At 37.2% G+C, this 25,375-nt stretch overlaps 1 protein-coding gene across 1 annotated transcript; it reads left to right on the forward strand.

The window, feature by feature from the left end:
• Positions 1–1,061: 1,061 nt before the first annotated feature.
• Positions 1,062–24,433, forward strand: NDUFAF5 (NADH:ubiquinone oxidoreductase complex assembly factor 5; the record flags this gene model as incomplete). Its single annotated transcript, XM_084246702.1, has 11 exons — positions 1,062–1,283; positions 4,013–4,053; positions 7,172–7,235; positions 8,369–8,416; positions 9,847–9,950; positions 11,839–11,878; positions 14,001–14,198; positions 14,611–14,671; positions 23,682–23,765; positions 24,095–24,177; positions 24,341–24,433. The coding sequence occupies 11 exons, from the start codon at positions 1,062–1,064 to the stop codon at positions 24,431–24,433; spliced, it is 1,038 nt and encodes a 345-aa protein (XP_084102828.1).
• Positions 24,434–25,375: the final 942 nt, after the last annotated feature.

The following is a 25,375-nucleotide window of genomic DNA, read 5'->3' on the forward strand; positions in this document are numbered from 1 at the left end:
TTTCTTCACATTCTAGTACCATATTCTGTTCATTTTTACCACATGCTACTTCCAATGGCCTTTAGTTCTACAAGGCCAGTCTCTTCACAGAACAAAATCAATTCAGATTTAGCTCACAAAGTTCCCTCTTTAAATCCAAACACCCTACAAGAAACAGATATTTTCACTCTTAAGTCAATAATTACTTCTTTCTGTAACTTATTTTAGGAGTAACCAAGGCCGAAAGGGGCTGATTTCCAGCCAAAAACACAGAATATAAAAGGGCAGGGTATTGTTCCTTTCGTAGTAAGTAGTGGTTTAGCATCTCTAGATTTGGTTTTGCAATGAGTTAAAAAAAGTCATTGATTACTGAGCACAAAAAGGAAATGACTGGAGGGAAGCAGTGTTTTATTTAAAATCTTGACTATAAAGCTAGACTTCTCCCCTTAAATTTGAGAACTTTTTACATACCAAGAAAAATTCAAAATTTCGATTAAGTACTTAAGCATTTAGTCTTTCGACTAACGAGGTCGGTACCATCTGATCCAACTTTTAGAGGTAGTGCACCTAAGTGTTTAGAACTAAACCAGTCGATAAACGTCAAGACATTCGGAGACGCGAGGGCACCTGATCTCATCTGAGACGCCCACCCTCCCTTTCTCACCCTCTAAGACTGGGAACACCGCGATGGCCCCAGAACCTGGGTTTTCTTCTCCACTCCCAGATACTGGGTTGAAGTCCCCAACAGGACCGATTGGACGAATAAGGACATCTGAAGAGTGAGGCTGGAAAGTAAGAAGAGGCGCACCCTTCACACATCGAAGGGCACCCTCCCAAAGGCTGGTTCGGCGCCACTACATCCTTCCCTCTGGAACGAAAAACTCTACTTACCCCTTCCAGGCACTCTCCGATTCTCACATGGGGCCCACACCCACAATCCTCCGCGCGACGCTCCGCCGCAACGGCACGCGAAGTGGGCCAAATTACTTTCCCTTTCTTTCGGCGAAGGTTTCCGGAAGTTCCTGAAGCCTCGGCGGCGCATGCGCACGATTGCGCGCGGGCTCCCGACTTATTAGTCCGTCATGCAGCGCCTGACGCGGCTTTGGGTCCCCCGGCGTCTACCTGGGGCGGCTGGGGTCTCCGGGGAGACCCTCTGCCTCAGGAAATTCGCCTCCAGCCGCTCTCCCCCGCGCAATGCCTCTGCCAGAGTGCTAAATATCTTCGACCGGAATATGAAGAGGAAACAGAAGAACTGGGCGGCCCGGCAACCTGAGACGGTGAAGTTTGACTACCTGAAAGAGGAGGTGAGTCCTCGGGGCTGCTGGGGGAGGGCAGCACCCATCTTAGGCTTGGGTCAGGGAGCTACCGGCCTAGCCCCGACCGACCCCCACCTCGCGGTGTGACCTTGAGCTGTCACTCTGCTTCTCTGGGCCTTTACTCATCTCGGAAGGGCTGGGCTCGGGCTGTAAGGTGCTTTTCGCTCGTTCGTTTATTCATCACTCAGTAGTTATTTTTTGAATTAAAGGTGTAGCCAGGGCAAAAGCAAAGACCGCTGCTCTCTTGGGATTTCATTCGTGCGGGGGGAAGGAAGGGGGAGGGGAGGAAACCGTAATTGCCTCTAAAGAAGTAAAGTGAGGTAAATAAAGTGGATTGCAATAATCGGGGAAGGTCACACGAGCAGAAAACATGAGAAATTAGACATGCTGAGATGGGGGATCGTCTTATAGGCAAAGGGATTGAGAAATGCGGAGTTCTTGATGCCTGAAGACCCTTGTTGAAGCCTCTAATGAGTAGGGAGTGGGAGAGGTCCGGGGGAGGCCAGATTGTCAGGGCTTTAAGGGGTAGACTTTGATTTTCTTCTGTGTCTGAATTTTCCTTTCAATACGGTAATCTCTTGGCCACATGTGACCCCTGAGCACTTGAAATATAGGTAGTCCGGTTGAAATATGCTGTAAGTATAAAATACACTGGATTTCAAGTGTGTGAAAAAGGATGTAAAATACTTCATTAATTTTTCATATTGATTTTCTGTTGAAATTATATTCTTGACATGTCATTAGTAATATACATTGGAATTAGTATTTCCTGTTGATTTTTGCTTTTTTTTTTTATAGAGGCATTTTTTTTATTTTATTTATTTATTTGTTTGTTTTGTTTTTGTTTTGTTTATACATGCACTGGGTACAGTCAGAAGCGCGGGAGGGTGAGAGAATTCACCAGAGCCAGAGCAGGGAGCAGAGCAGGCAGAAGGACCACCGAAGTACACTGCTGAGGGGAGCAGCGGGCGGCAGGAGAGGTCTGCGCGCCATGTGGGACCCTCCTCCGGTGGCCGGGGAGCAGCCGGGGATCGAACCTGCACTGCAGAGGCTGCGGGCAGCTTCGCAACCCAGCGCTCAACCGCTGCGCCACCGGGGAGGCCCTGATTTTTGCTTTTTTAAAAGTGGCTGCTTGAAAATTTAAAATGACACATTTTGCTCTTATTTTAATATTGGCACTACAGTAGTGAAGTAAATGTGAGACTGATGATTTTAAGCAAGTGTAATAAGATTTGGTTTATGTTTGGGAAAGATTAATTAAGATAAATGGAGATCACTTATTTGTGCTGGTTTGAAAGATCTTTTCTGTGCCTACTTAAACTAGGGATTCAGGGTTTCTGTCTGGATTTGCAGTAGTACCTTCCTCCCTGGGTAAATGTAGCAAAATTCAAGTCAAGTATAAGGAGCTCTTTTAAGTCCATGCAACACATTGGTCTGCTCCTGAGCTCCTACTTTGGGTGCAATTCCTGGCCTCTCAGATGATTGTGTGTATGTATGTTCAGGGTTCATGGGGGCATGTACTTAGAAGATGTGCTTCCCTAGCCACCCTTCTCCAAGAAAAGTGCCTGGATTACAACTTGACTGAGGCCTTGCTAGTTTGCAGGACCTTAATAAATTAGACTACCTTTTATAATAGACACAGTGTATGCTCATATTAGGAACGATGTACAAAGTGAACTCATTTGGGAAAACAACTGTTGCTATTTCCACTCATATCCCCAAAGATTCTAAACTTTCGGGCCTCCCCGGTGGCGGCGGTTGAGCGCTGGGTTGAGAAGCTGCCCGCGGCCTCTGCGGCGCCGGTTCGATCCCCGGCTGCTCCCCGGCCACGGAGGAGGGTCCCACATGGCGTGCAGACCGCTCCTGCCGCCCGCTGCTCCCCTCAGCAGTGTACTTCAGTCCTTCTACCTGCTCTGCTCCCCGCTCTGGCTCTGGTGAATTCTCTCACCCTCCTGCGCTTCTGACTGTACCCAGTGCATGTATAAACAAAAACAAAAACAAACAAACAAACCAGCAAACAAATAAATAAAGCATGCCTCTATTAAAAAAAAAAAAAAGATTCTAAACTTTCAACTCCTAAAAGAAACTCTGGAATGTTTATGAGAAAATGAATGGAATGTAGGGAATATTAGATTCCCACCTCTTTATTCCTGCCAGTTGAAGCTAGTGCAGCAAAGGGTACACACCTATCATAGGATCTGTTTTAGATTGGGGTGGCATTGAGGAGAGGATGGGAAGCATAGTTTCTTTAGATTTGACTGACTTTTTCTAACTTATCAATGTTGTTTAGAAAAGTTGTTTGCTCATTTAGGAGTTACACAAAATTTGTTAATAGAATTTTTTTTAGTGATATACACTCCAGCTAACTAGTTTTTCACTTTCATATACCTCATGCTATTATCTTTAAACAACCATGTGCCTGTTTTTTTCCTGTTGCTTTTTATCTATGCAGAATTATGACACATGGAATTGAAAGAGTTAAACTAAAGAATGTTTAGTCTTGGTTTCCTTAAATTGACTTCTGAAGCAATTTACCTCAGTTTGTTTCCTGGATTCCTATCAGAATTTGAAAGAAAGTTGCTGTGGAAAGTTTGAAAAAGGGATAAAGGGGAGTATTTATCAACAGTTAAAAGATAAGTGCCTATGGATTGTTGAGTACTGGGTACTGAGTGTACCTTTGTCAAATCCACTCATTTTTTCCTTTTGTTATATTTAAGGTTGGAAGTCGGATTGCGGATCGTGTATATGACATAGCCAGGTAAGTGATGATTGTCATAATTAGATATAATCAACTCTTGACTAAAAATTTGAGCCTAAATTCTGAGAACTTGCTGTCTGAATGGCAGGATCTAGAGGAATTTATTGCCAGTATAAGTGATTTAATCCCTCTCTAAGTCTCCTTTTTCTGTGTGTCTGAGAGAGCAAGTGTTCTTTTCTAGTAAAAAAAAAAAAAAAAAAGATAGAACTACACAGCTCATAGCTTCTGAATCTGAATGACTGATCTACTTGATCAGACAAAAACCAGTAATGAAAGAATCCTCCAAAAAAGGAATTTTAAGATTTACTAAACTTACCTTTAAATTACTTTTAAATGTTTAATAAAACAGATTTTTTTTTTAGCCATCTTAGGTAGAAAGTCTACCTAGAATCGTTCCCCAATGAGTTTATGAGACCTTGATAATTTTATCCTGTCTTTTTTTAAAATGTTTTATTTTGTTAATTTTGACTTCCTCTTTTTTTCCCCCCTTACACTTTATCTTAAGTCTTATTAATACCAAGAGGGTTCTGTAACAATTATATAGAAGCAGATTTGAGAAAAGTGCCTTCTCATCTGCTTCACAGATTCAAGGTTTACAACTACATTGTGGAAACCACAGTTAAATACAGATTATATTGGTTTTACTTACAATTTTTAAAATTTATGGAGGGATGAAAGAGACATTCAGTAGAAATTGAGATATGATATTTTCTTATAATGCTGGGAATTAGTAGTGGGCTTCAGCTCCATAAATATTTTTGACTTAAAATATTTTCAACTTGTGATGGCTCTATTGGAACATAACCCCATGGTAATTGAGGGAGATCTACAATGGCTTTGTTTTAAAATTACTATGAGACATTAGCAAATCACTTACTGTACTCTTTTGTTTAAAAAGACAGCCACTAAATTTGACCAATATGAGATAAATGTATTACATTTGCCTATCAAAAGAATTTTGTGAAAATCACAAACTCAATATTTTAGCTTTATTCTGTTGCATAAGTCTTGGGATGAATTAATTTCATAAGATTAAAAAAATACATCATTGTTGCAAATAGACACCCACTTCATCCTTTTTATTTCATTTTAAAAAATCTGAAGTGGGCTTCCCTGGTGGTGCAGGCGGTTGAGCACAGCGCTGTGGAGCTGTCTGCAGCCTCTGCAGTGTCTGTTCAATCCCCGCCAGCCATGGAGATGCCCACATGGTGCAGCAGACCTCTCCTGTCACGCCTGCTGCTCCCCTCAGCAGTGTATTTCAGTCAATCTGCCTGTTCTGTTCCCCACTCTGTCTCTGTGAATCCTCTCACCCTTCCGCACATCTGGCCTGTACCCTGGTTCTTGTGTAAATAAATAAATAAATCTTAAAAAAAAAAATCTGAAGTAGCTAATTCTAAGGAAAAAAATCACTTACTATTTTTACTGTAGTCATTCATTTTCCTGGATTTCAGGCTATTTGTGATTTAATAAATGAAACATTAAAGTTTCCAAATCAGTTTGGATTTTATAGACTTTTTATGTTGTAGTACTAAACAAAACACAGGTCAATGAAGAGACCTATGATTATGACTAAAAGCATGTCCATACTTTTTGTCTTGTTATATGAATGAAAGTTTAACTTATATATTTTTTAAAATTCATTTATTTTTTATCGAGGCAGTATTAAGATACTATTGCCACTATAGTGCACCCATCACTGAATCACCCGTAATCTACCACCTTAGTCCATTGTGCTTCCTTCCCTTTTTATTCTTACCCTTACCTCACCCTCTCCCTTCTCTGCTTCAGTTCTATAGTCAGTTTTGAAGAATTAGTTTTTAAGTTTGTCTTTATATGACCCTTAGCTTGGTAAAAACATGTCTAAACTAACATTCACTCTTGGGAATTAAATTATTAAAAATACCACTCTAAATGTCCTTGCACTGACATTCTATTATTAATAAAAGTAGTTTATATTTTCAGCACTGATATTTAGGCCTTGTTCACTTAAAAACTTACCCCACATATTACTAAATGTCGTATTTGTGTGGTCTGAGGCTCGCTTAATGATGTTATAATCAGAGATTAATAGTTAACTCATAACTAACTTTTGTTGCACATTTTACTCACTGTTTCATAAAATTCTCAAGCTGAGAATTACCAACCTGAGGGAAGTAATAACTTTTCCATTTTCTTGATGGGGAAACTGAGATACAACAAGATTAAATCAGTTGTCTATGGCCACCAGATTGCAGACCCAGAATTTTAACCCATATCTTTTTGATCTCAAAGCTTTGCCTTGCCATACTGACTATATTCATAATCAAAACAGAGGGCATTAAGTAAATGAATAGTTCTTTCTCTCTAATGATTCTCCAACTGCATACTGGCATTCCATATTTTTGGTATAGGTTTTTACCGGATATTGCAAAAGGACTTTTTGATTCTAGTGGGAAAAATGTTATTAGTAAGATTGTTTTCTGGCCTCAAGTATTTAACTCTATGGCCTTTAATTATATGTGATCCAGTTTTGGTATCACTTGCTATATTTGGAGCAGAGGGGATAGTAGTTCTGGTTCAGAATTCAAATCAGAATTTGAATTCTTATTAGTTGAGTGATCTTGGTTAACTTGCTTAACTTTGAACACATAGTATGATACTTTAAACCTGGTAAGCTATTAGTAACAGCTATTTAATTGGTATTATGTTTTTAGTCTAACATATTCATAATTCATGGTATTTCACATGATTTTTAAGACATCTGCTGCCTTAACAAATTTGAGAAGTAGGAATAATTATTTCCTGATAAGTATCCTGAATATTTTCATATTTACATTCCTTTGTATGTGTTATCAAATTAAATACACTTATTAAATCTTCAAACCCACAACATGGAGCAACTTAGGGAGAACCAATGGATTTGTGATCCTATGAGTGACTAGGTCAGACAAAACTACTCTGTCTGGTCTGTTCTTTGATACAACTTGTCAGGTGAGGCAGAAAAGGTAGATGATACAACTCATTGTAAGTTGTGTTTACAAAAATTTTTTTCACTTATGAGAAATTATTTCTTAAAAACTATTTTATGTACCATTATATTGCAGACAAAGCATAATTTTTCTGGTTTTTTTTTTTTAAGAGATTTTCCCCTTGCTTTGGATGTTGGCTGTGGACGAGGTTACATAGCACAACATTTGAATAAGGTATAGATGTTTGATGGAAAAAATTGGCTAGTTTTTTTTAATTGAATATATTTGACATATATCATTGTATAAGTTGAAGATAGCAGCATGTTTTTTGGAACATTTATACATATATAGTGACATTTAACTTTTCTATCTAATTATATCTATAGTGTAATTATCTGTCTATAGTTATTATATAATAGATCTCTCTGGGTTGTTTACTAGTCATTGCGGTTTTGTGCCTTTAAATATCAGTCTTCTCCCCTAAGCCCCCAACCCCCTGGTAATCACCATTTAACTCTTACAACCTTCATTTTACTCTTTGTTTTTTATACATTTGACTGTTTTTAGATTCCACATGTAAGTGATATTACACAGAGACATTTGTGAAAATAGTCATGGATTATAAACACAGCAACTAGAAGGTGGGGGAGGTTTTTCAAGGTTGGGAGGCTTATGCCTGTTGTAAGGTGAGGGAAAGAGACACAGAAGACAGAAGACAGAAATTAAAAATTGGTAGGGATGGTGATGGAGGAAACAGGATTCTGAAGAAAAGAGAACATAGAATAAGGTGTTTGTCTGAAAGAGAAATATCATGGTACCGTTTACCCTTAGAAGAGAGAGAGGATAGGCAAAATGGAAGGAAATGGAACCAATAGGGTTTCTCCACATATCCATATTTGTTAAGATTTTCTATACTCTTTTTTTTTTTTTTTTTTTTTAAGAGAAAGAGAAAGCTTATTAGGGAGAAAAGGAGCAGAAATAAAGTGGGACTCCCAGGCTTGTGGAACCAGGCCAGGGAGGAGCAAGGAAGCTGGGATTTTTCTATACTCTTTGTAAGCTCTGTAATGAACAGCTAATAGGCAGAAAGAAATTGCCACATTTTTTGTGGCACATGAGTGGGAACTTTACTGAGTTGGCTGCATATGTTTTAATCTGTGCAACAATATTCATTATTAAAGATATTTGAAAAAAATAAAGATATTTAATATATGAAGGTATCATACTGGTTTTATGCAGAAAACTAGCCTTACAAAGCTGAAAATAGATCTATAATAACCACTTTCTCCTTTAGCAATTTCAATAGTAGTTTTATTATTGGAATTTTTGTTTTGTTTTAGTTTTATCTGATCAATTTCATTCCATTGTAGGAAACTGTTGGAAAGTTTTTCCAAACAGACATTGCAGAAAATGCTCTGGTAGGTAACTTTTTAATCTTGTTGGTTTCTGATTTCCTGGTTGGATTTTCAGTTCTTCTCTCTTTATTTCCTTCAAAATGAAAATAGCATTATTTTTTCTGATTATAAATATAGTACATACACAGAATAAAAGGCAGGAAATATAAAGGAGAAAGGAAAAATCACATATACCTATCTTTCCAAAACATAGTTTCATTTCAGTGCTTGTGTGCCATATTTTTCACAGCGTGTCATTCTTTTACATCAAAACTGACATGTGCCATACACCCACCATCTCTTGAAATGACTATGTATTATTCCCATATTAATACAGACATTGCCACACATTGACATTTCAATCAATGACTGCAATATATAACAGTAGTTCTAGGTTAGGTGTCTGTTAAACTGTATCATCTAGGTTTGTGTAATTGCACTCTGTGACATGTACACAGTGATGAAATTGCCTATCAATGCATTTCTCAGAACATATCCCCACTGTTAAATGATACATACCTATATTCCATGTTTATTTTTGCTGAATCACTTTAGAAAGACACTTATATTTCTAGTTTCTTGATAACCAGTAATATGATGAGTATCCTTATGTGATGTAACTTTGTATTTTTGATGTATTTTTCTTTCTGGAAATAATTTATGGATTTATTGAAGTTTGTCTTTTAATTTTTGATATGTATCTCTACACTGCATTTAGAAAGATTAAAAAATATGTAAAAGTATTTTTTTCTCCTTGTCTTTGGCAAAACAGGACCAAAGTGATTTTGTTTTTGTCAATTTCCTAGTCAGAAAGTAGAATATTATTATTTTTCTTTGCATTTCTTTGATTACTAACAGCTAGTTAATATCTTTTGACTATTAGAAATTCTTAACACGAATTTTGTAAGTAATTTTACATTGTACATATACTTCATACTTTCTTTGTTGACCTTGGAATGTTCTTGTTCTAGATAGTAAAAACTTGTATTTTGGGGATGCATTTTAATCTTTCATCATATATGTTCTAAATATTTTCCCCAGTGTGGCATTTACATTATTACTTTTTAGAAGTTTTTGATTATCACCAAATATATCCGCCTTTTTATTTTCAATTTCTGACATTCGAGTCTCGTTTACTTAAGTGTTTTTGTCTAAGAATGTAAAAATGCTCACCCATATTTCCTGTAGTACTTATGTCACTTCAGTTATTCCACTGAAACTTTCAGATTTCCGAGGTTTGTTTTAATGTGAGGTGGATGTCCTATTTATGTTTTCCATCTAATTGATATTTTTTAAATAATACTTTTTAAGTGCCTTCTCTGTGTTTTTTTTTGGGGGGGTCATGGGGTAGAAACCACATAAATGTAACAGTGACTTTAATCTTACATGCTATGATTGTATTAGTAATTGAAATTTTCTATAAATGTGTTTTTGAACTTTTTTTTGAACTTTAGAAAAATAGCTTAGAAACAGAAATTCCTGCTGTCAGTGTTTTAGCTGATGAAGAATTCCTTCCGTTCCAAGAAAATTCATTTGACCTGGTGGTTAGCAGTTTAAGGTTGGTAAACCATTTATACTTTCAAAAATTATGTTATAATTTATGCCATAAAGTATTAATATTATAGGATAAAGAAAATAGATAATGGAGTAAATTTTTAGTTTACTTTTTTTTTTAACTTACAAACCATCTTCAATTCCTTGGAAAATTTCTCTGGTATAGAATTTTGGATTTTATGCCCCCCAGTGGATATAATATGATTTAATATCTCACCTCTGCCTCTATCCCCCCAGCTTTCCTCAGTTTGCTGAAGCTCATGTGTAATGAAGGGTTTTCCTCCCTTTTAAATTAGTATCCTGCAGTTGACATTGATGGGAATAGGAATTTGAAATCATATACTGGCTCCAAAATTCAAATGTTAGAACATTCTTATATCAGTACAACCCATTTGATAGCTTTTTGTAGGGTAACAATCATCAGTTTGCTTGACTTTGCTAATATTGTTACTGAAAGGCCTATGTCTCAAAAACCCTCATTCGCAGGCAGACTGGGAGAGTTGGTTACTTTTGCTGCTTTCTTCATTGAGTTTTGTAATTTCTTGCTTGCTTTTTGAAGCATCTAAACAAATTTAGAAAAGTATTCAGGTTCTATCATGACATTAAAAATCATCATAAAGTCTTATTCTAAAGAAAAGACTCCTGAGCATGGAGTCAGAACCTGAGTTTTACTTTGGCTCATCTTGCTATTAGCAAGTAACTAATTTCTTACATTTTCAGTTTCTCCATTTAGTCAGTTATTATCAATCAATTATTATGAAAGATAAATATAATACAACATGGTTTGAAGTGGGTGTTCAGTGCTGTCCTGAAAGTCAGCATAAGAGTATAGCAACTCCACCAGGAAAGTATGACTATACAGACACCAAGGCTGTGAAGTCTTTCTGTCACTTATCGTCATTAAAGTTTAAATAGAGTCAATAGACAATGCAAGAAGTTGCTTGAATTAAGTTTTTAAGTTCACAGAACTCTTTTTTTGTAATGACTAAAAAATGTGTTATTTATCAGAAAACTCACTGAGTTAAAGTTCTGGTGAATAATCCTATTTGCTGGGGAAATTATAGGTGTGTTGATGAATTTTACTTTTTTCTAAGAAAGTGAGACTTAGATACTATGTATCTCTAGCTTTAATTGTTTGATTTACTTGATGAGCTTCATTGAACATGTTGTCAGGTACTTATTTTCACTGTTTCCTTTAAAAAAGTCTCAGAATAACAATTCATGTTAGATGCCAGATAAGAATGTCTTTTACTTTATCTCACCCCCTCAGTTTTATTGAAAAATTATTAATATATATATTTAAGGTATGCAATATAGTGATTAGGTTCATGTATGTATTGTAAAATGATTGCCACAATAAGAATTTGTACCCTTTAACCAATATATCTTTGTTTCTGTCATCCTTACCTGGACAGCCACCATTATACTCTTTTTTTCTATGAGTTTGACTTTTTTAGATTCTGCATATGAGAATGTTTAGTATGTCTTTTTTTGCTTGACTTATTTTACTTAGCATGCACATTAATAGGTATAAAGTGATATGATATTGTGCTTTTCCTGATGATTAATAATTTTGAGCATCTTTTTATCAACCTGTTGGCAATTTGTATATCTTTGGAAAACTGACTTTTACTTTATTCGGTGAAGAAAAACCTGGGCAGAAAATCTTAACAGCAAAGTGATTTACTGTCACATTTTCTAGTGTGACATGGAAGGTTATTCTCTTAGGAATATTTTTTATTTTAAAATTTGTATGAAAACTATCAGTGAAATTTGGTGTGTAATTTCAAATTTCAAAATTGGCACGTTTTTATAATGTATCATTATACTAGAAGTAATTATACTAATTATATGAATTAAGCCACAACAAATAATATATTTTCTTATTGTAGTTTGCACTGGGTGAATGATCTTCCTAGAGCACTTGAACAGGTGAGAAAACATAATGTTGATTCTCATAATCCATGTTGTTATTCAAACATTATAAACCCATTTTACAGTTCTGACAGTTGGAAAATGAAAGCAAATCAAGTATTTTCTTCTGTGGGCTGTGAATACTTGATACTCTTTGGCATATTAAGTACATGGGGTCATTTCCCCTTCCTTGGAAATTCAAGAACTCTAATTAATGGATATGTTTTAAATATGTAGAAAACTTAAGTAACTGTGGAAATAATATTGATATAAGACGTTTTCTGTGTGTGTTTCTTTTGTTCCTTAATTGCCGATAAATTTTTTATAAGAACCTATTTGTTTATATTTGTGTCTTCTCTATGCTCTGTAGAGAGTGCTATGTAAATATTTGCTGGTTGACATTCATCAGCAAAAAGGCAAGGGGTAGGTAAAAAGCATTATGTTCAGGGGAAGGAAGAGATCATTATAGTTTGGAGTGATCCAGGGAAGTTCAAGAGAACGAACTTTCTTGAATAGACCCGTAGAGGGTGGATTGGATTTAGAGCATAAAAGCATTCTAGGAAGGCAGAATCACAGGATAAAGTAGGAAAGGTATGAGAGTCTCAGGAGAATGGAAGGACAGAGAGGAAGCCTTAGATTTTGGAGATTAGTATAGAACTGGGAGATGGGGTATATTGAGGCCAGTTTTAGAAGTACTTAGGTGACAGATTTAGAGCCACCGGAGTATTTTGAAGAGAATGGCATGATTAAAAAGCTGGTGGGTGGGCCTCCCCAGTGGCTCAGCGGTTGAGTGCTGGTTTGCAAAGCTGCCTGCAGCCTCTGCAGTGCCAGTTCGATCCTCGGCTGCTCCCCGGCTGCCGGAGGAGGGTCCCAGATGGCGCGCAGACCTCTCCTGCAGCCCGCTGCTCCCCTCAGCTGTGTACTTCAGTCCTTCTGCCTGCTCTGCTCCCAGCTCTGGCTCTGGTGAATTCTCTCACCCTCCCACGCTTCTGACTGTACCCAGTGCTTGTATAAATAAATAAATAAATCTTTAAAAAAAAAAAAAAGCTGGTAGGCAAGATAGCTACTATGTCTTAAGTATATACTATGTGCTAGTCACTGCTTTGTTTTATATATATTTTTAAGTGACTGCAGGATATTTTGTTTTGCTTATTAGAATACTGATGTCAGGAAAATTTATTTAAATAGAAGAGGGACTGTTTCGGTGATCCAGGCATGAGAAACTAAACTCAGGTGGCAATGGTAGGTCTTGTAAAAAGGAGAGAGGCATTTAGAACTCTGCAAACAAAAAATCAACAGTTTGGTGACTGATTAGATCAAAGAGAATGACGAGTCACTGCTCAACCTAAAGTTTTGAGTTTAGGTGCCTAGGAGAATAATTTGGGGGAAAGAATGGTAATGATCAGATAATGGGAATAGAAAATGGTAATTGATAGGGCGAGGACTTTTTTTGAGAATGAGTGTTGGGTATGTGTTGGATTTGTTCGGGGATTGAAACAAGAGACAAATGTCTATTCCCCAGGCAGTTGAAGTTGAATTTAGGGTTCTGGGATGACATAAAGATACAGACTGAAGAGTCAATCCTTCTAAAATCCATGGAAATGATAAATCTTCTGAGGGAGAAAGAAGCTGCAAATTGCTGAGTACTAAATAGGTACCTGCTGTACTGGAGTTTGATGACAAGAGAAAACAGTAACTTTAAAGGGGCAGAGGAATAAAATCAAAGGTTTTTAAGTTGGTTTGCTTATATACTATTTTGTAATTGCTTTATAATATATTAAGTATAAAAACCAGTTTTATTATAGGCTAATTGATATGAGGATTAGTTAAGTTCTTATGGCATATTTCTAGTCAACAAAAGCAACAAAGACTAAATAAAGACTGAAACACTTCTAACGAAAAATAGCATTCATTCATTTTCCTGTCTGCTTATTCCAGTTCAATGTATTGTCTATCTTTACAATAATATCATAAGGCAATTACTTTCTGACAGTTGGTTATTATAGATATTATTTATTAAATTATGTTTACTAATTTGACAAAATAATGGTAATCATATTGATTTAGACACCATGTATTTATTATTTAAACAATTTTTATATATAAAATTTTGAATAGTTTTGTTTTATATTTCTTACAGATTCATTATGTTTTGAAACCAGATGGAGTATTTATTGGTGCAATGTTTGGAGGTGACACGCTCTATGAACTTCGGTGTTCATTACAGTTATCAGAAACAGAAAGGGAAGGAGGATTTTCTCCACATATCTCTCCATTCACTGCTGTCAATGACCTAGGACATCTGCTGGGGAGAGCTGGCTTCAATACACTGACTGTGGTAACTATCAAGAGGATCAAGTAACCCATTGATTACGTAGTTCAGAGACAACTTCTTATTTTAGAGATAGAAAATGAGGTATTGATGATATAGAAAGGTTTTGGCATTTTCTTGCTCTTGCTCTCTTTGTTAGTTTGTATAAAGATATCTCAATTAACACACAAGAATGTAAAAATTATTTTGTTGAGGTGAATCTGCTAACCACTGTACTATGGAAATGAGAAAAATTAATTATTTGTAGTGGAGTAAGTAGCTCAAACAAAATGTACCTCAGTTAACAAGAAGGCTATTTCTCAGATGTCAACAATAACTGCAGTAATTGAAGTGATAAAACAACCTCTTTTTAAATCTGTATTTTTAATCATGAATGTCAAGTGAATATTCTCCCCCCCCCCCTTTTTACTTTTAATAGGACACTGATGAAATTCAAGTTAACTATCCTGGAATGTTTGAATTGATGGAAGATTTACAAGGTAAGGAACTTAATGAGTTTGAGACTTAATTTGAGTTATATTTTGAGAGCCGACTCTGGCAGGCACAGGCTAAGCATTAGGGATACATTGGTGAGGAGAAGCCAGACTATCTTCACGGAACTTATATTTTAAAGTGGGCAAGGCACACTCAGGTAAACACTACAGAGATAAAAACTAATTTTTCTTGCATGTGTAAGCTATGAAGTAGAGGCGCATAATGCTATATAACTGCTTATAAAAAGCAGGATTATCTTAAACGGTGCATTTGATGATGGTGGTATATTTCAGTGTGTTGAACAACAGCTGGCAGCTTGTGTCTGGCACAAAGAAACAGGTAGTTGATTTAATTTCGGATTGGGGTTTGTCAAATGAATGGATCCTGGCCTGAGAGTCTATAAAGTTTTTTATGAAGTAGTGATGACTGTGACCTTAAAAAAGTGAAGATGAGGTAACTAGGATGAAAAGGATGGGGATAGGAAGGGAGGGATGTGTCCCAGGCAAGAACAGTATGTGCAAAGAGCCTGCAGGAACCAAAAGAAGCGCATTTGGGCTAGAGAATAGGGAGTAAAAAAGAGACTTAAGTGATTAAGTTGTTGGGTAAATGAGGACTATAGATCTTGTGCTAGGAACTTGCTAAGATTGTTTTTCTTTGTCTGAAAACATTCTTAGGGGCATTTTAATGGGGAAGAGGTGAGAATACAGACAGAGAATTTTTATTTTGCTAAGAATGGATTGGCAGATAACTGTAACATTGAAGTAGCTTCACTGAGCGATAATGATTTATACTAAGGGGGTGGCAATGGAGATGGAAGTGAATGGATTGTAGAGATATTAGGAGGTTAATTTGACAGCTTTTACTGGTGGCTTAGATATGGATAGATGAAGGAAAGAGACATTTCAAGCATAACTACTTTGTTTCTAGCTCACACAATGAAATAGATGATACCCTTCATTGATCATGAAAACAGTAGAAAGAGACCAAGTATGTGTAGAGACAGCAATTGAATTCACGTTTGAATATATTGGGTTTGAAGTACTTTTGAAATATTTAAGAGATGTCAAGTATGTGGGTACTTAGCTGAGAGGTGGTAACTGGTAAATTGAGTCATCTGTGAATAGATGGTGTTTGAAGCATTGCCTAGGATAAGAACCTGGAGTGAAAAGATAAAGTGGTCTGGTACTGGGCCTCCCCGGTGGCGCAGCGGTTGAGCGCTGGGTTGCGAAGCTGCCTGCAGCCTCTGAGGCACCGGTTCGATCCCCAGCTGCTCCCCGGCCACCGGATGAGGGTCCCACATGGTGCGCAGACCTCTCCTGCCGCCCGCTGCTCCCCTCAGCAGTGTACTTCGGTCCTTCTACCTGCTCTGCTCCCCGCTCTGGTGAATTCTCTTACCCTCCTGCACTTCTGACTGTACCCAGTGCATGTATAAACAAAAAACAAAAAAACAAACGAATAAATAACTAAAAACACATGCCTCTTTAAAAAAAAAAAAAAAGTGGTCTGGTACTGAGCATTTAGGAACCTATCATATAATGACTTGGTAAAATGGAGAAGCCTGCAGAGATTAAGAAAGAATAGCTAGAAAAGTATTAAGGAGGAACACCAGAACCGTATTGTAAGGTTAAGAGTACTCAGATGCATCAAATGTTGCTGAGAAAGGAGATGCAGCCTGAAAATACCTTTCACTAAACAGAGCAACAAGTTTGTTGGCGACCATGGTGAGAGCTCTTTGAGTTCTGGGAATAGAAATAATAGGAATAGGTTGCAGACTAAGTGGAAAGTGAGGGACTGGAGACAGCAAATATCTACTATACTCTCAAGAAGTTTGACTGTAGAAGAGGTGAGAGAGGTGGAAATATTACAAATATCAGAGGGGGAGGAGAGGAATAGGCAGTGAGGCGCTGGAAGTACTAATTGGAAGAATCTAAGTGTTTCCATTGAGGTGACTGTGAGAGAGAAGGGATAACTCATGATGTCAGGTATTGGAGAATGTGACAGGGAGTAGATACAAAGGCTCGGGGAAGAATTGGCATTGAATAGAAGGAGAAACAGACATAGAAAGAAGAAAGGAGGGTTAATACTAGTGGACATACTGTTTGTGTTTAATAGCAGATTATTTCCAATCTAATAAGTCTGTTTTCTTTGTCAAACAATGTAATATTGAGATTGAAAGAGTCAGAAGTTTGAGAGTGGAGTCAGAACAATTTGAAATAGTGATTGTAGAGAATGGGAAGATGAATTGATCCAAGAAAGTTAAAGAATCTGTAAAGGTACATTTGAAGTTGGTCAAACAGATCTGTCACTTTCTCCAATAATAGTTGACAGCTCAGGACTAGACTCAAAACAGGTAGTTGGCTTAGTTTGAGTTGGAGCTTTGCTAGGTGAGGATGACAAAAAGACAGAGACAAAAAATAATTCCAAGAGTGTAATTGAATAGTCCAAAGAATCTGAGCAGGGAAAAAAAAGGAAGTAAAACATATATTTATGTGTGTGTGTGTGTGTATATATGTGTATGTGTATATGTCTATGTGTATATACACATAGACATATACACATACACACACATATAAATGAATTGGGAAAAAGTAGAGGAGCAGTTCATAGGTAATTCCTAGGTAGTCAGAGAATGGTTATGGTTGATGAACCTGACACATAGAAGGATATGGTCAGAAAATGGGACATGTTACATGTTGATCTGCGACATGTTACAGATTTAGTGACAAGAGGTGGAATAATGAAGTTCATTAGAGATGAGAAGACTGAAATAATCTTAGAGGCTATGGGTACCTGACAACTATTAACACTGACGTCACCTAGGGTGGTGACAGGACTTGGTGTACAGAAGGAACCTGAAGCAGTTGCCAAAAGCCTTTGATCAGTGAGGGAGTGATATGGAGCCTACTACTAGACAGCAAGGCAGAAGTGAGAAAGAATATACGTCTCAGCAGGGCAAGGTTTTTTAATAGACTAGTAATGACCTGGAAGAGGCTTTGAGGTGCAACAAGGACATAAGCTCTACTATCCAATTCTAAAAGAGGTAAGGTATGCAAAAATAAACATCTGCCACTGAAGGGGATGCTGGAAAATGATTTTTATCAAAGGAGAACCTCAGAGAGAATGTGTGATGTTTGTTACACAAGTGTCATTATTAATTTTGATTAGTGGGGTAGCCAAGGGATTAAGGGTGTGTTCTGTGAAACCACAGGTACACTTACCTAGGAGAGCCTTAATCTGGAGCTTAAAATTTTTGTCAGTTTTTGTTTTGTTTTTTTTTAAAGATTTATTTTTTATTTATACTGGCGTATAAATAAATAACTGGGATACAGGCCAGAGGTGTGGGAGGGTGAGAGGATTCACCAGAGACACAGAGGGGAACAGAACAGGCAGACAGACTGAAAGCACTACTGAGGGGAGGTCTGCCGAGTGCAACAGGAGAGTTCTGCCATGCCATGTGGGAATTTCCCTGGCTGGCTGGGAATTGAATCCGTGCTGCAGAGGCTGCGGACAGCTTCACAGTGCTGCTCTCAATCTACAGTGCCACCGGGGAGGCCCAGAAAATTTTGTCAGTTTTAAAGGAAGAGAATTACTAAAATAAATACCTCATGTTTGTTATTGATTCATAGATTTTTATGAGTACATTATTGTACTTGTTTCTTTCAATAACTCTGGTAAACTACCTTATTAGTATTACAAATGAGAACATTTAGTTTCAAGAGAACACTTGCCAGAGAGTAGCTTAGGTGCCAGGCTCTTGCCTTCTTGATTCTTGCTGTGGCACGTTCTAACTGATTCCACAGTTCCTTGTACCTGCCTATTTTACCCATTGTTTAGCCTATTCTGAGTACTGTGCTTCTCTCATCTTGAAAAGGAGAAAGATGTATAGCTGAAAACTTACTGTCATAGTCTTCATTTACTTTAATACAGGGATTGGCAGCCTGTATAGCATATATTCCCAAGATGATGGGACCAATGATAAGCCAGACAGCACCATCCAAAACCCTGTCCTTGGCACTTGGCTTCCCTGAGTAATCACAGAGTCTTTTCATCCAAAAGCTTGAGAGGTAGGCTGATGATTTACCATTCAGACTGTAATGATAAATATTTTTTGATACACCATTTATTTTTGTACTTGCTAGATAGTAAATTCGGTGCTCGTGATTCATTTCAAGAAAGAAGAGAGACTGGAAGTTATTAGACCTATCGGTTGAAAAAGTTTACTACTCATAGATTTAAAAATACAGTACTTTGTGCTAGTTATAATTCTAATATCCTAATTTTACAAATAAGCAAATTGAAACAGCGAGGAGTTTAATATCTTGTCCATTGTCTAAATCTATGGTTATGATTTGAATCCAGAGTCCTATACTGCATACTTGATACATGCGTTATGTGTCTTTGTCATTGAAGTTAGCATAGTTGTTCAGTAAAATGCATTAATATTAAAGGTACTACTGCTTGTGTTTTTAACCATGATCCAGACCAAGGTGTAGAAAATTTCCAGTCACCAGAAGGTTGCCTCATGCCCCTCCCCAGTTAGTAACCCTATCTTCCCTAAGGGTTTTCTAGATTTTTCAATTGCCTACTATTTACCTGTAAATGTTACCTGTAAATAAGTGCTTTTCTTATTATTACTGTAAAGTCTCTGACACAAAACGTATGTCTTCAATTCTCCTATCCTGAGGGGGATTAAGAGGAGTTATCTGCAGATAATTTGTAAAAGCAATAGATATAAACATTAGCTCCTTAATTTTATGTTTATTTACTAGCATTTATTGAGCATTTACCATGTGCTAACCACTGAGCCAGTGGAGGTAGTAAATATTTCCTGATTTTGGAGTTTATGCTCTAGTAAAGAAACATGCATAGAAATAGAGAGATACGTTTAACTGTAAAAGGAGATAATTGTTTTTTGAAATACAGGGGGGAACGCAAGAGAAAGTCTCTCAATCTGCAGAGGGAGTTGGGGCTACTTTTGTAAAGAAAAGGAGGTATCACCCAAGCTAAAATGACTTTACCAGTAGAATGAAGGGGTAGGTGCAAATTTTGAGGTAGGGGTAGGGATGGGGCAGGGACATTGTGTTCCAGGTTGAGGAAATGGCTTGTGCATGAGGAAATGGCTTGTGTGTCATGGAGCTGCAAGAATATACAAACTTTTTTCACTTTTCATTTAAGGAACTATATAGTAATACAGTATTGCTTGAATGTATTGAATAGGAAGGTGAAGAGAAATGGTCTCGGAAAGCCTACCAGAGGATTCTAGATGTTATCAGGTGAATTTTGTGATGTTTTGAGAATATTGTACAGAGGAGGGACAATTGTGTTCATATATTACAAAGTTTGTCTTCGAGCATTGTTCAGGAGGTGGGTTTTATTTTATTTTATTCTTTTAAGATTTTATTTATTTATGCGTACAAGAGCTGGGGTACAGGCCAGGGATTTGGGGGTAAGAGGATTCACCAGAGACAGAGTGGGGAATAGAACAGGCAGACTAACTGAAGCACACTGCTGAGGGGAGCAGCGGGCGAGACGAGAGGTCTACTTCGCCATGTGGGTTGCTCCCTGGCTAGCCGGGGATCGAACTCATGCTGCAGTGGCTACGGTTTGCATGATAGTGCGGTGCTTAACCCCTTGTGCCACCAGGGAGGCCCATGAGGTGGATTTTATGAGGAAGGTAAGACTATAGCTAACTTAACCTCTCTTGTCATGCTTGAGGAAACTGAGTCACAGGAGTTAAGGAACATACCCAAGGTGATCACAGTAAGTGGTATGGCTAGAATTTAAAACCAGTCTGTCAGCTTGCCTCAGATCCTGAATTCTCAACCACTTTACATTGAAAACGTCAAAGGCAGCTGAGATGGGAAGAAGAGTGGTTGGGGAAAGAATGGAGTTGGGGAGGGACTTGAGAGACTTTCACTTATACTTCTTTGCACTGGAAGATAGTGTTAATTCAGACTGGTTTTTGGTGTTTTTGCTTGATGGTTGTGGTATGTCTCATTTGAGCTGCTATTATTATTAATTCACAGAAAAAGTCCAGAATGTGCATCTAATTTGACAAGTTGATGAATGCATGAAAAGTTTTGGAGGCTTTCACAGTGATTTTTAAGGTAAGTTCAGTTACTTTTTTTTTTTTTAAGCAATACTCTGTATTGTTCCTAGTAAACCATAATAAATAATAAATTAGGTTTTTTATTCAGTAGTTGAACTTAACCTTAAAAACACTGTGAGAGTCTTAAAAACAGTTACTTGTTGGCTGTATTTTTTTTTTTAAAGATTTATTTATTTATTTATACAAGCACTGGGTACAGTCAGAAGCGCGGGAGGGTGAGAGAATTCGCCAGAGCAAAAGCGGGGAACAGAACAGGCAGACTAACGAAATACACTGCTGAGGGAAGCAGCAGGCATGGCAGGAGAGGTCTGTGCGCCATGTGGGACCCTCATCGGGGATCAAAGTGGCACTGTAGAGGCAGTGGGCAGCTTTGCAGCCCAGTGCTCAACCGCTGTGCCACCGGGGAGGCCCTGGATTTCTTTGTTATCCCAAAACCCAGAGCTAGTCTGAATTCCCAAATGTGTTTCCTGGATGGTTTTTTCCTTTTTTAATTTTTAAAATTTATTTATTTATGTACACAAGAACCGGGGTACAGGCCAGAGGTGCAGGGGGTTGGGTGGTAAGAGAATTCACCAGAGGCAGAGTCGGGGACAGAACAGACAGACTGACTGAAATACACTGCTGCAGTGGGCGAGACAGGAGAGATCTATTGTGCCATGTGGGTCACCTCCCTAGGTCAGGGATCTAACTTGTATGAAAATGGCTACCAGTAGCTCCATAGTGCTGCAACTTAACCACTTAGGCCTCCAGGGAGGCCCCTGTTTCCTGTATGGTTTTCTTTTTTTTTTTCTTTCTTTTTTTTTTTTTTAATTTATTTATGCATACAAGAACTGGGACACAGGCCAGGGCATGGTGGATGAGAGGATTCACCAGAGACATAGTGGGGAAAAGAACAGGCAGATTGCTGAGGGGAGCAGCGGGCGAGTCAGGAGAGGTCTGCTGCGCCATGTGGGCAGCTCCCTGGCCCGGGATGGAACTATTGCCGCAGTGGCTGTGATTGTTTCATAGGTTGTGTCTTAACTCCTTTTGCCACCAGGGAGGCCCCTCCTGTATGGTTTTCAATAAAAGTCTGCTATGACTTGTTATGAAGTATTGGCATTCCATTTTGAAGATGTTAAAAGTGAGTTTAGTAGAGATTAAATGCATACTTTGCATATATGACTTTGCTTAAGGATCAGAACTGGAATTATGATCGCAAAGTCCAGACACCATACCACATCCTATTTCTTCTGCAAGGAGAAGGGAAGTTTAACATGGCCATGTGCTTCTCTTGTATGGGAAATGTGGGTAGCACTAGCAGCAGTTACCAAATGTGCTATATACAGCAGTGAATTTCTTCATGACTGACATAGGTCTGGCTGAAGAACATTATGTCTAATAATTTAATTAAATATCCTGACACTGATTGTTTAGTAGGTATTTAAAAATTTTTGGTGCATTAAGTATTTACATTAAAAAAAATTCAGCCTGTTTTGCAATAGTGTTGCCTATAATGTATAAGTAAACCATGTCAGTGGGAATTTGAACAGCATTGGAAATACTGCAGCCATCATCTGCAATAGACTCTTTGAATGAGTCCCCATTTAACACTTGTCTTTTGATAATTGCTACTCTCTATGTAGGAGAATGTTTTTAAATTAGACTGTGTAATGACTCTATAATGTTAGCATTAGAAGCCATTAGAGATCATCTAATTTGGCCACCTTAAGGACCCAGAGTGACTAGTTTAAGGTCCTCAAGCTGCCAGCAAAAAAAAAGATTTATTTTCATGATTAATTACTAGTTTGTATGGTTGTTTTTAATGAATTGGAGCTGTTATACCTCACGGGATGTGGAACATTTTTTTCAGTGTCAGATCATTATTTGGGGGATTTATGGGAACATTTGGGATTGATAGGAAGAAAAAGGTTTAGTTATTACAACTAATAAGGCCATTAAAAACTTGGGATGTTATTATTTTCAAACTCCTGAAGAACACTGATTCTCGGAAATTGATTTGCTTCTGTGAAAATAGAAAGACAAAGAAACTAAATTTTGATCATGTAGTATAGAGAGAATGAATATAAAGGATTTTTACGTTTGAAATTATTTCAGTTTTCCAAACTAGTTTAAAATGTGACCTTTCGAGGTAATTTTGTAGAGTATATGCATAAAGAAAACTCAAATATATAATCATGAAAATCAAATGTATAATACTTAGTGAACAGTGGTATGATATCTAGCTTTTAGCTATCAACTTGAAAGAAATCAAAAAATAAACTTTTTTTTTTAAAGAAACTACTTTTTATTTCAGGCAGCTTCATTATTTCATGTCCTCTACTTCTAGCCCATTAAAAATAAACATTTAAACATTAAACATCTTAAATGTTTTAAAACATTAAGAAAAGTGCCCCTGAAAAGAATACACTTAATCCAGGATTTGTAAAATCTGAAAATATATAGTACTTTGGGTGCTATCTTTGGTGTCTCAAAGCTTTTTCTAAGTTTAAATTAGACTATGTATTGAATCTATAATGTTAGCACTTGCATTTGTGGCTTAGAAGAAGTGAGGTATGTAAGTGCTTGTTCTCCTTTGCAAAGGCACTTGCAAACTATGGATCACTTACTTGGAGGGCATCACCCTACTTTTGACCAACTGGCTTACATTATACCATTCCCCGCAAGTGAAGAATATTTATAGGATTTGCCCCCTGAAATTTGACTTTTTACTTGTGTTTATATCCAAGGAGCTTCAACCTGTTTTGCCTTAAAATCACTAAACAGCCTAAGTGCAACTAAGAGAGAAATTAGGTTTAGGTTATTTTTGCATAACTGTTAGAGAATGGGGATGGTATATTGTTGGATGAGATGGAGGTCTATCTGTGATATTACTGTATTATCTAAAACTGCCTGTAGTTTATTTTTAGGTATGGGCGAGAGCAATTGTGCTTGGAATAGAAAAGCTCTACTGCACCGAGATACGATGCTTGCAGCTGCTGCGGTGTACAGAGGTGAGGGAACTGGCCCCTCTTTCCACCCATGCCTCACTGAGGAACTTGTTTATCCCTCAAAATTGCCAGTCTTTTTTCCTTTCCTATGTCACCATCAGATTTCTTGTCCTTTATCTCAAAACATAGATTCTGTAACGCCTAACCTTTTTCCAAGCAGACTTTACTATTTTCTTACTGTCAGCTTCTCAGTAGTGAGGATTTTTCATGTGAGTCCTCTGAGAATCATAGTATCCATTTCTTTTGGGGACATGACTTTTATTGTGCAGGAGTTATTTTTTTCCCTGTTTGCATTTTTTATAAGACTTTAACAAACATTGTTATCTTTGTAGAAATGTACAAAAATGAAGATGGTTCAGTACCTGCCACATTTCAGATCTATTACATGATAGGATGGAAATACCATGATTCACAGGTAACATTAAAGCAAAATCACATTTTCAGTGGGTTCTTATTTTCTTTATTTTTTATTTATTAACTTAAGGGTTTTTTTTTTCTTTAATATAAAACAACATTAAGGGGTTTCATTAGGAATATGTATTTATGTGTTTCTAATATCCTTAATCTTTATTTTTCAGGCACAACCAGCTGAAAGAGGTTCGGCAACTGTGTCATTTGGACAGCTAGGAAAAATAAACAATATTATGTCAGAGAGCAAAAAATCACAATAAATATTTTATTCAGTGTTACTGTAGTTCATAGTTTTCATTAAAGAGGTAAATTTCACATCTAAAATTACATTTTGAAGCAAGAAGCAATATATAAGCTATTTGTTAATAATATACTAACCACTAGTATAACCTAATACTATATCTGTATTTTGTAACCATTTCGGTTTCACATGGTTTCTGTTTTCATATAGATACTGTTATGTAGTGGTTTTAGTGCCTTATGTGCAGATTTAGACCAAAAGCAAGAAAAAATTTCTCTGAAAACCTACAAATGTTCACATATATAAATTCCTATCTTGAGGGGAAGTCATTACTCACATTAATGTTTTGTACCTTACCCTCTGATGTTATTTCTGTGAGAGGACCATAGCCATGGAGGAAAGACTAGTTGGTAGATGTTTTAGAGTTCTGACTCATTTAGAATAAAAGCGTAGATTTTTTATGACTACTCTAAGATTCTTAAACCCAAATTATCTGTCACACTGTCTTTTTTGTCACAAAAAGGAACAGATTATGTACTTTCTTCTCTTGATGTATTATATACCTTTGTTCATTAGAAAATTGTTCATGGAATCCTTCCTTGCCTATTTTTAAACATCAGAATTCCAGTCTTAATTCTTTTTCACCTCCACGATATGTGTGAGACCCTCATCATTTTATACCCCCATCCTACCTTAGGTATTAAGGAAAGTCTTAAAGAATTAGAGAAGCAAAATCACACGTGAAAGTGGCGAAAAGAGCTGTTTGTTGTTTGACTTATGTCATTGCAGGCCTTTGGTACTGTTATTCTGCTCCAAGTCCACTATCCAGTTGTCATCTAGCAGTCATCAAAATTACTTGGAAGCAATCAAACTCAGACAGCATAGAATAGGGAGGAGAAGATGTGACAGCTAGGATACACACAAGAGTGAGTACCAAGTCTGTTTTCACCAATTAGTGGTA

This window comes from Talpa europaea (assembly GCF_964194135.1).
Source record: "Talpa europaea genome assembly, chromosome: 11".
NCBI lineage: Eukaryota > Metazoa > Chordata > Mammalia > Eulipotyphla > Talpidae > Talpa > Talpa europaea.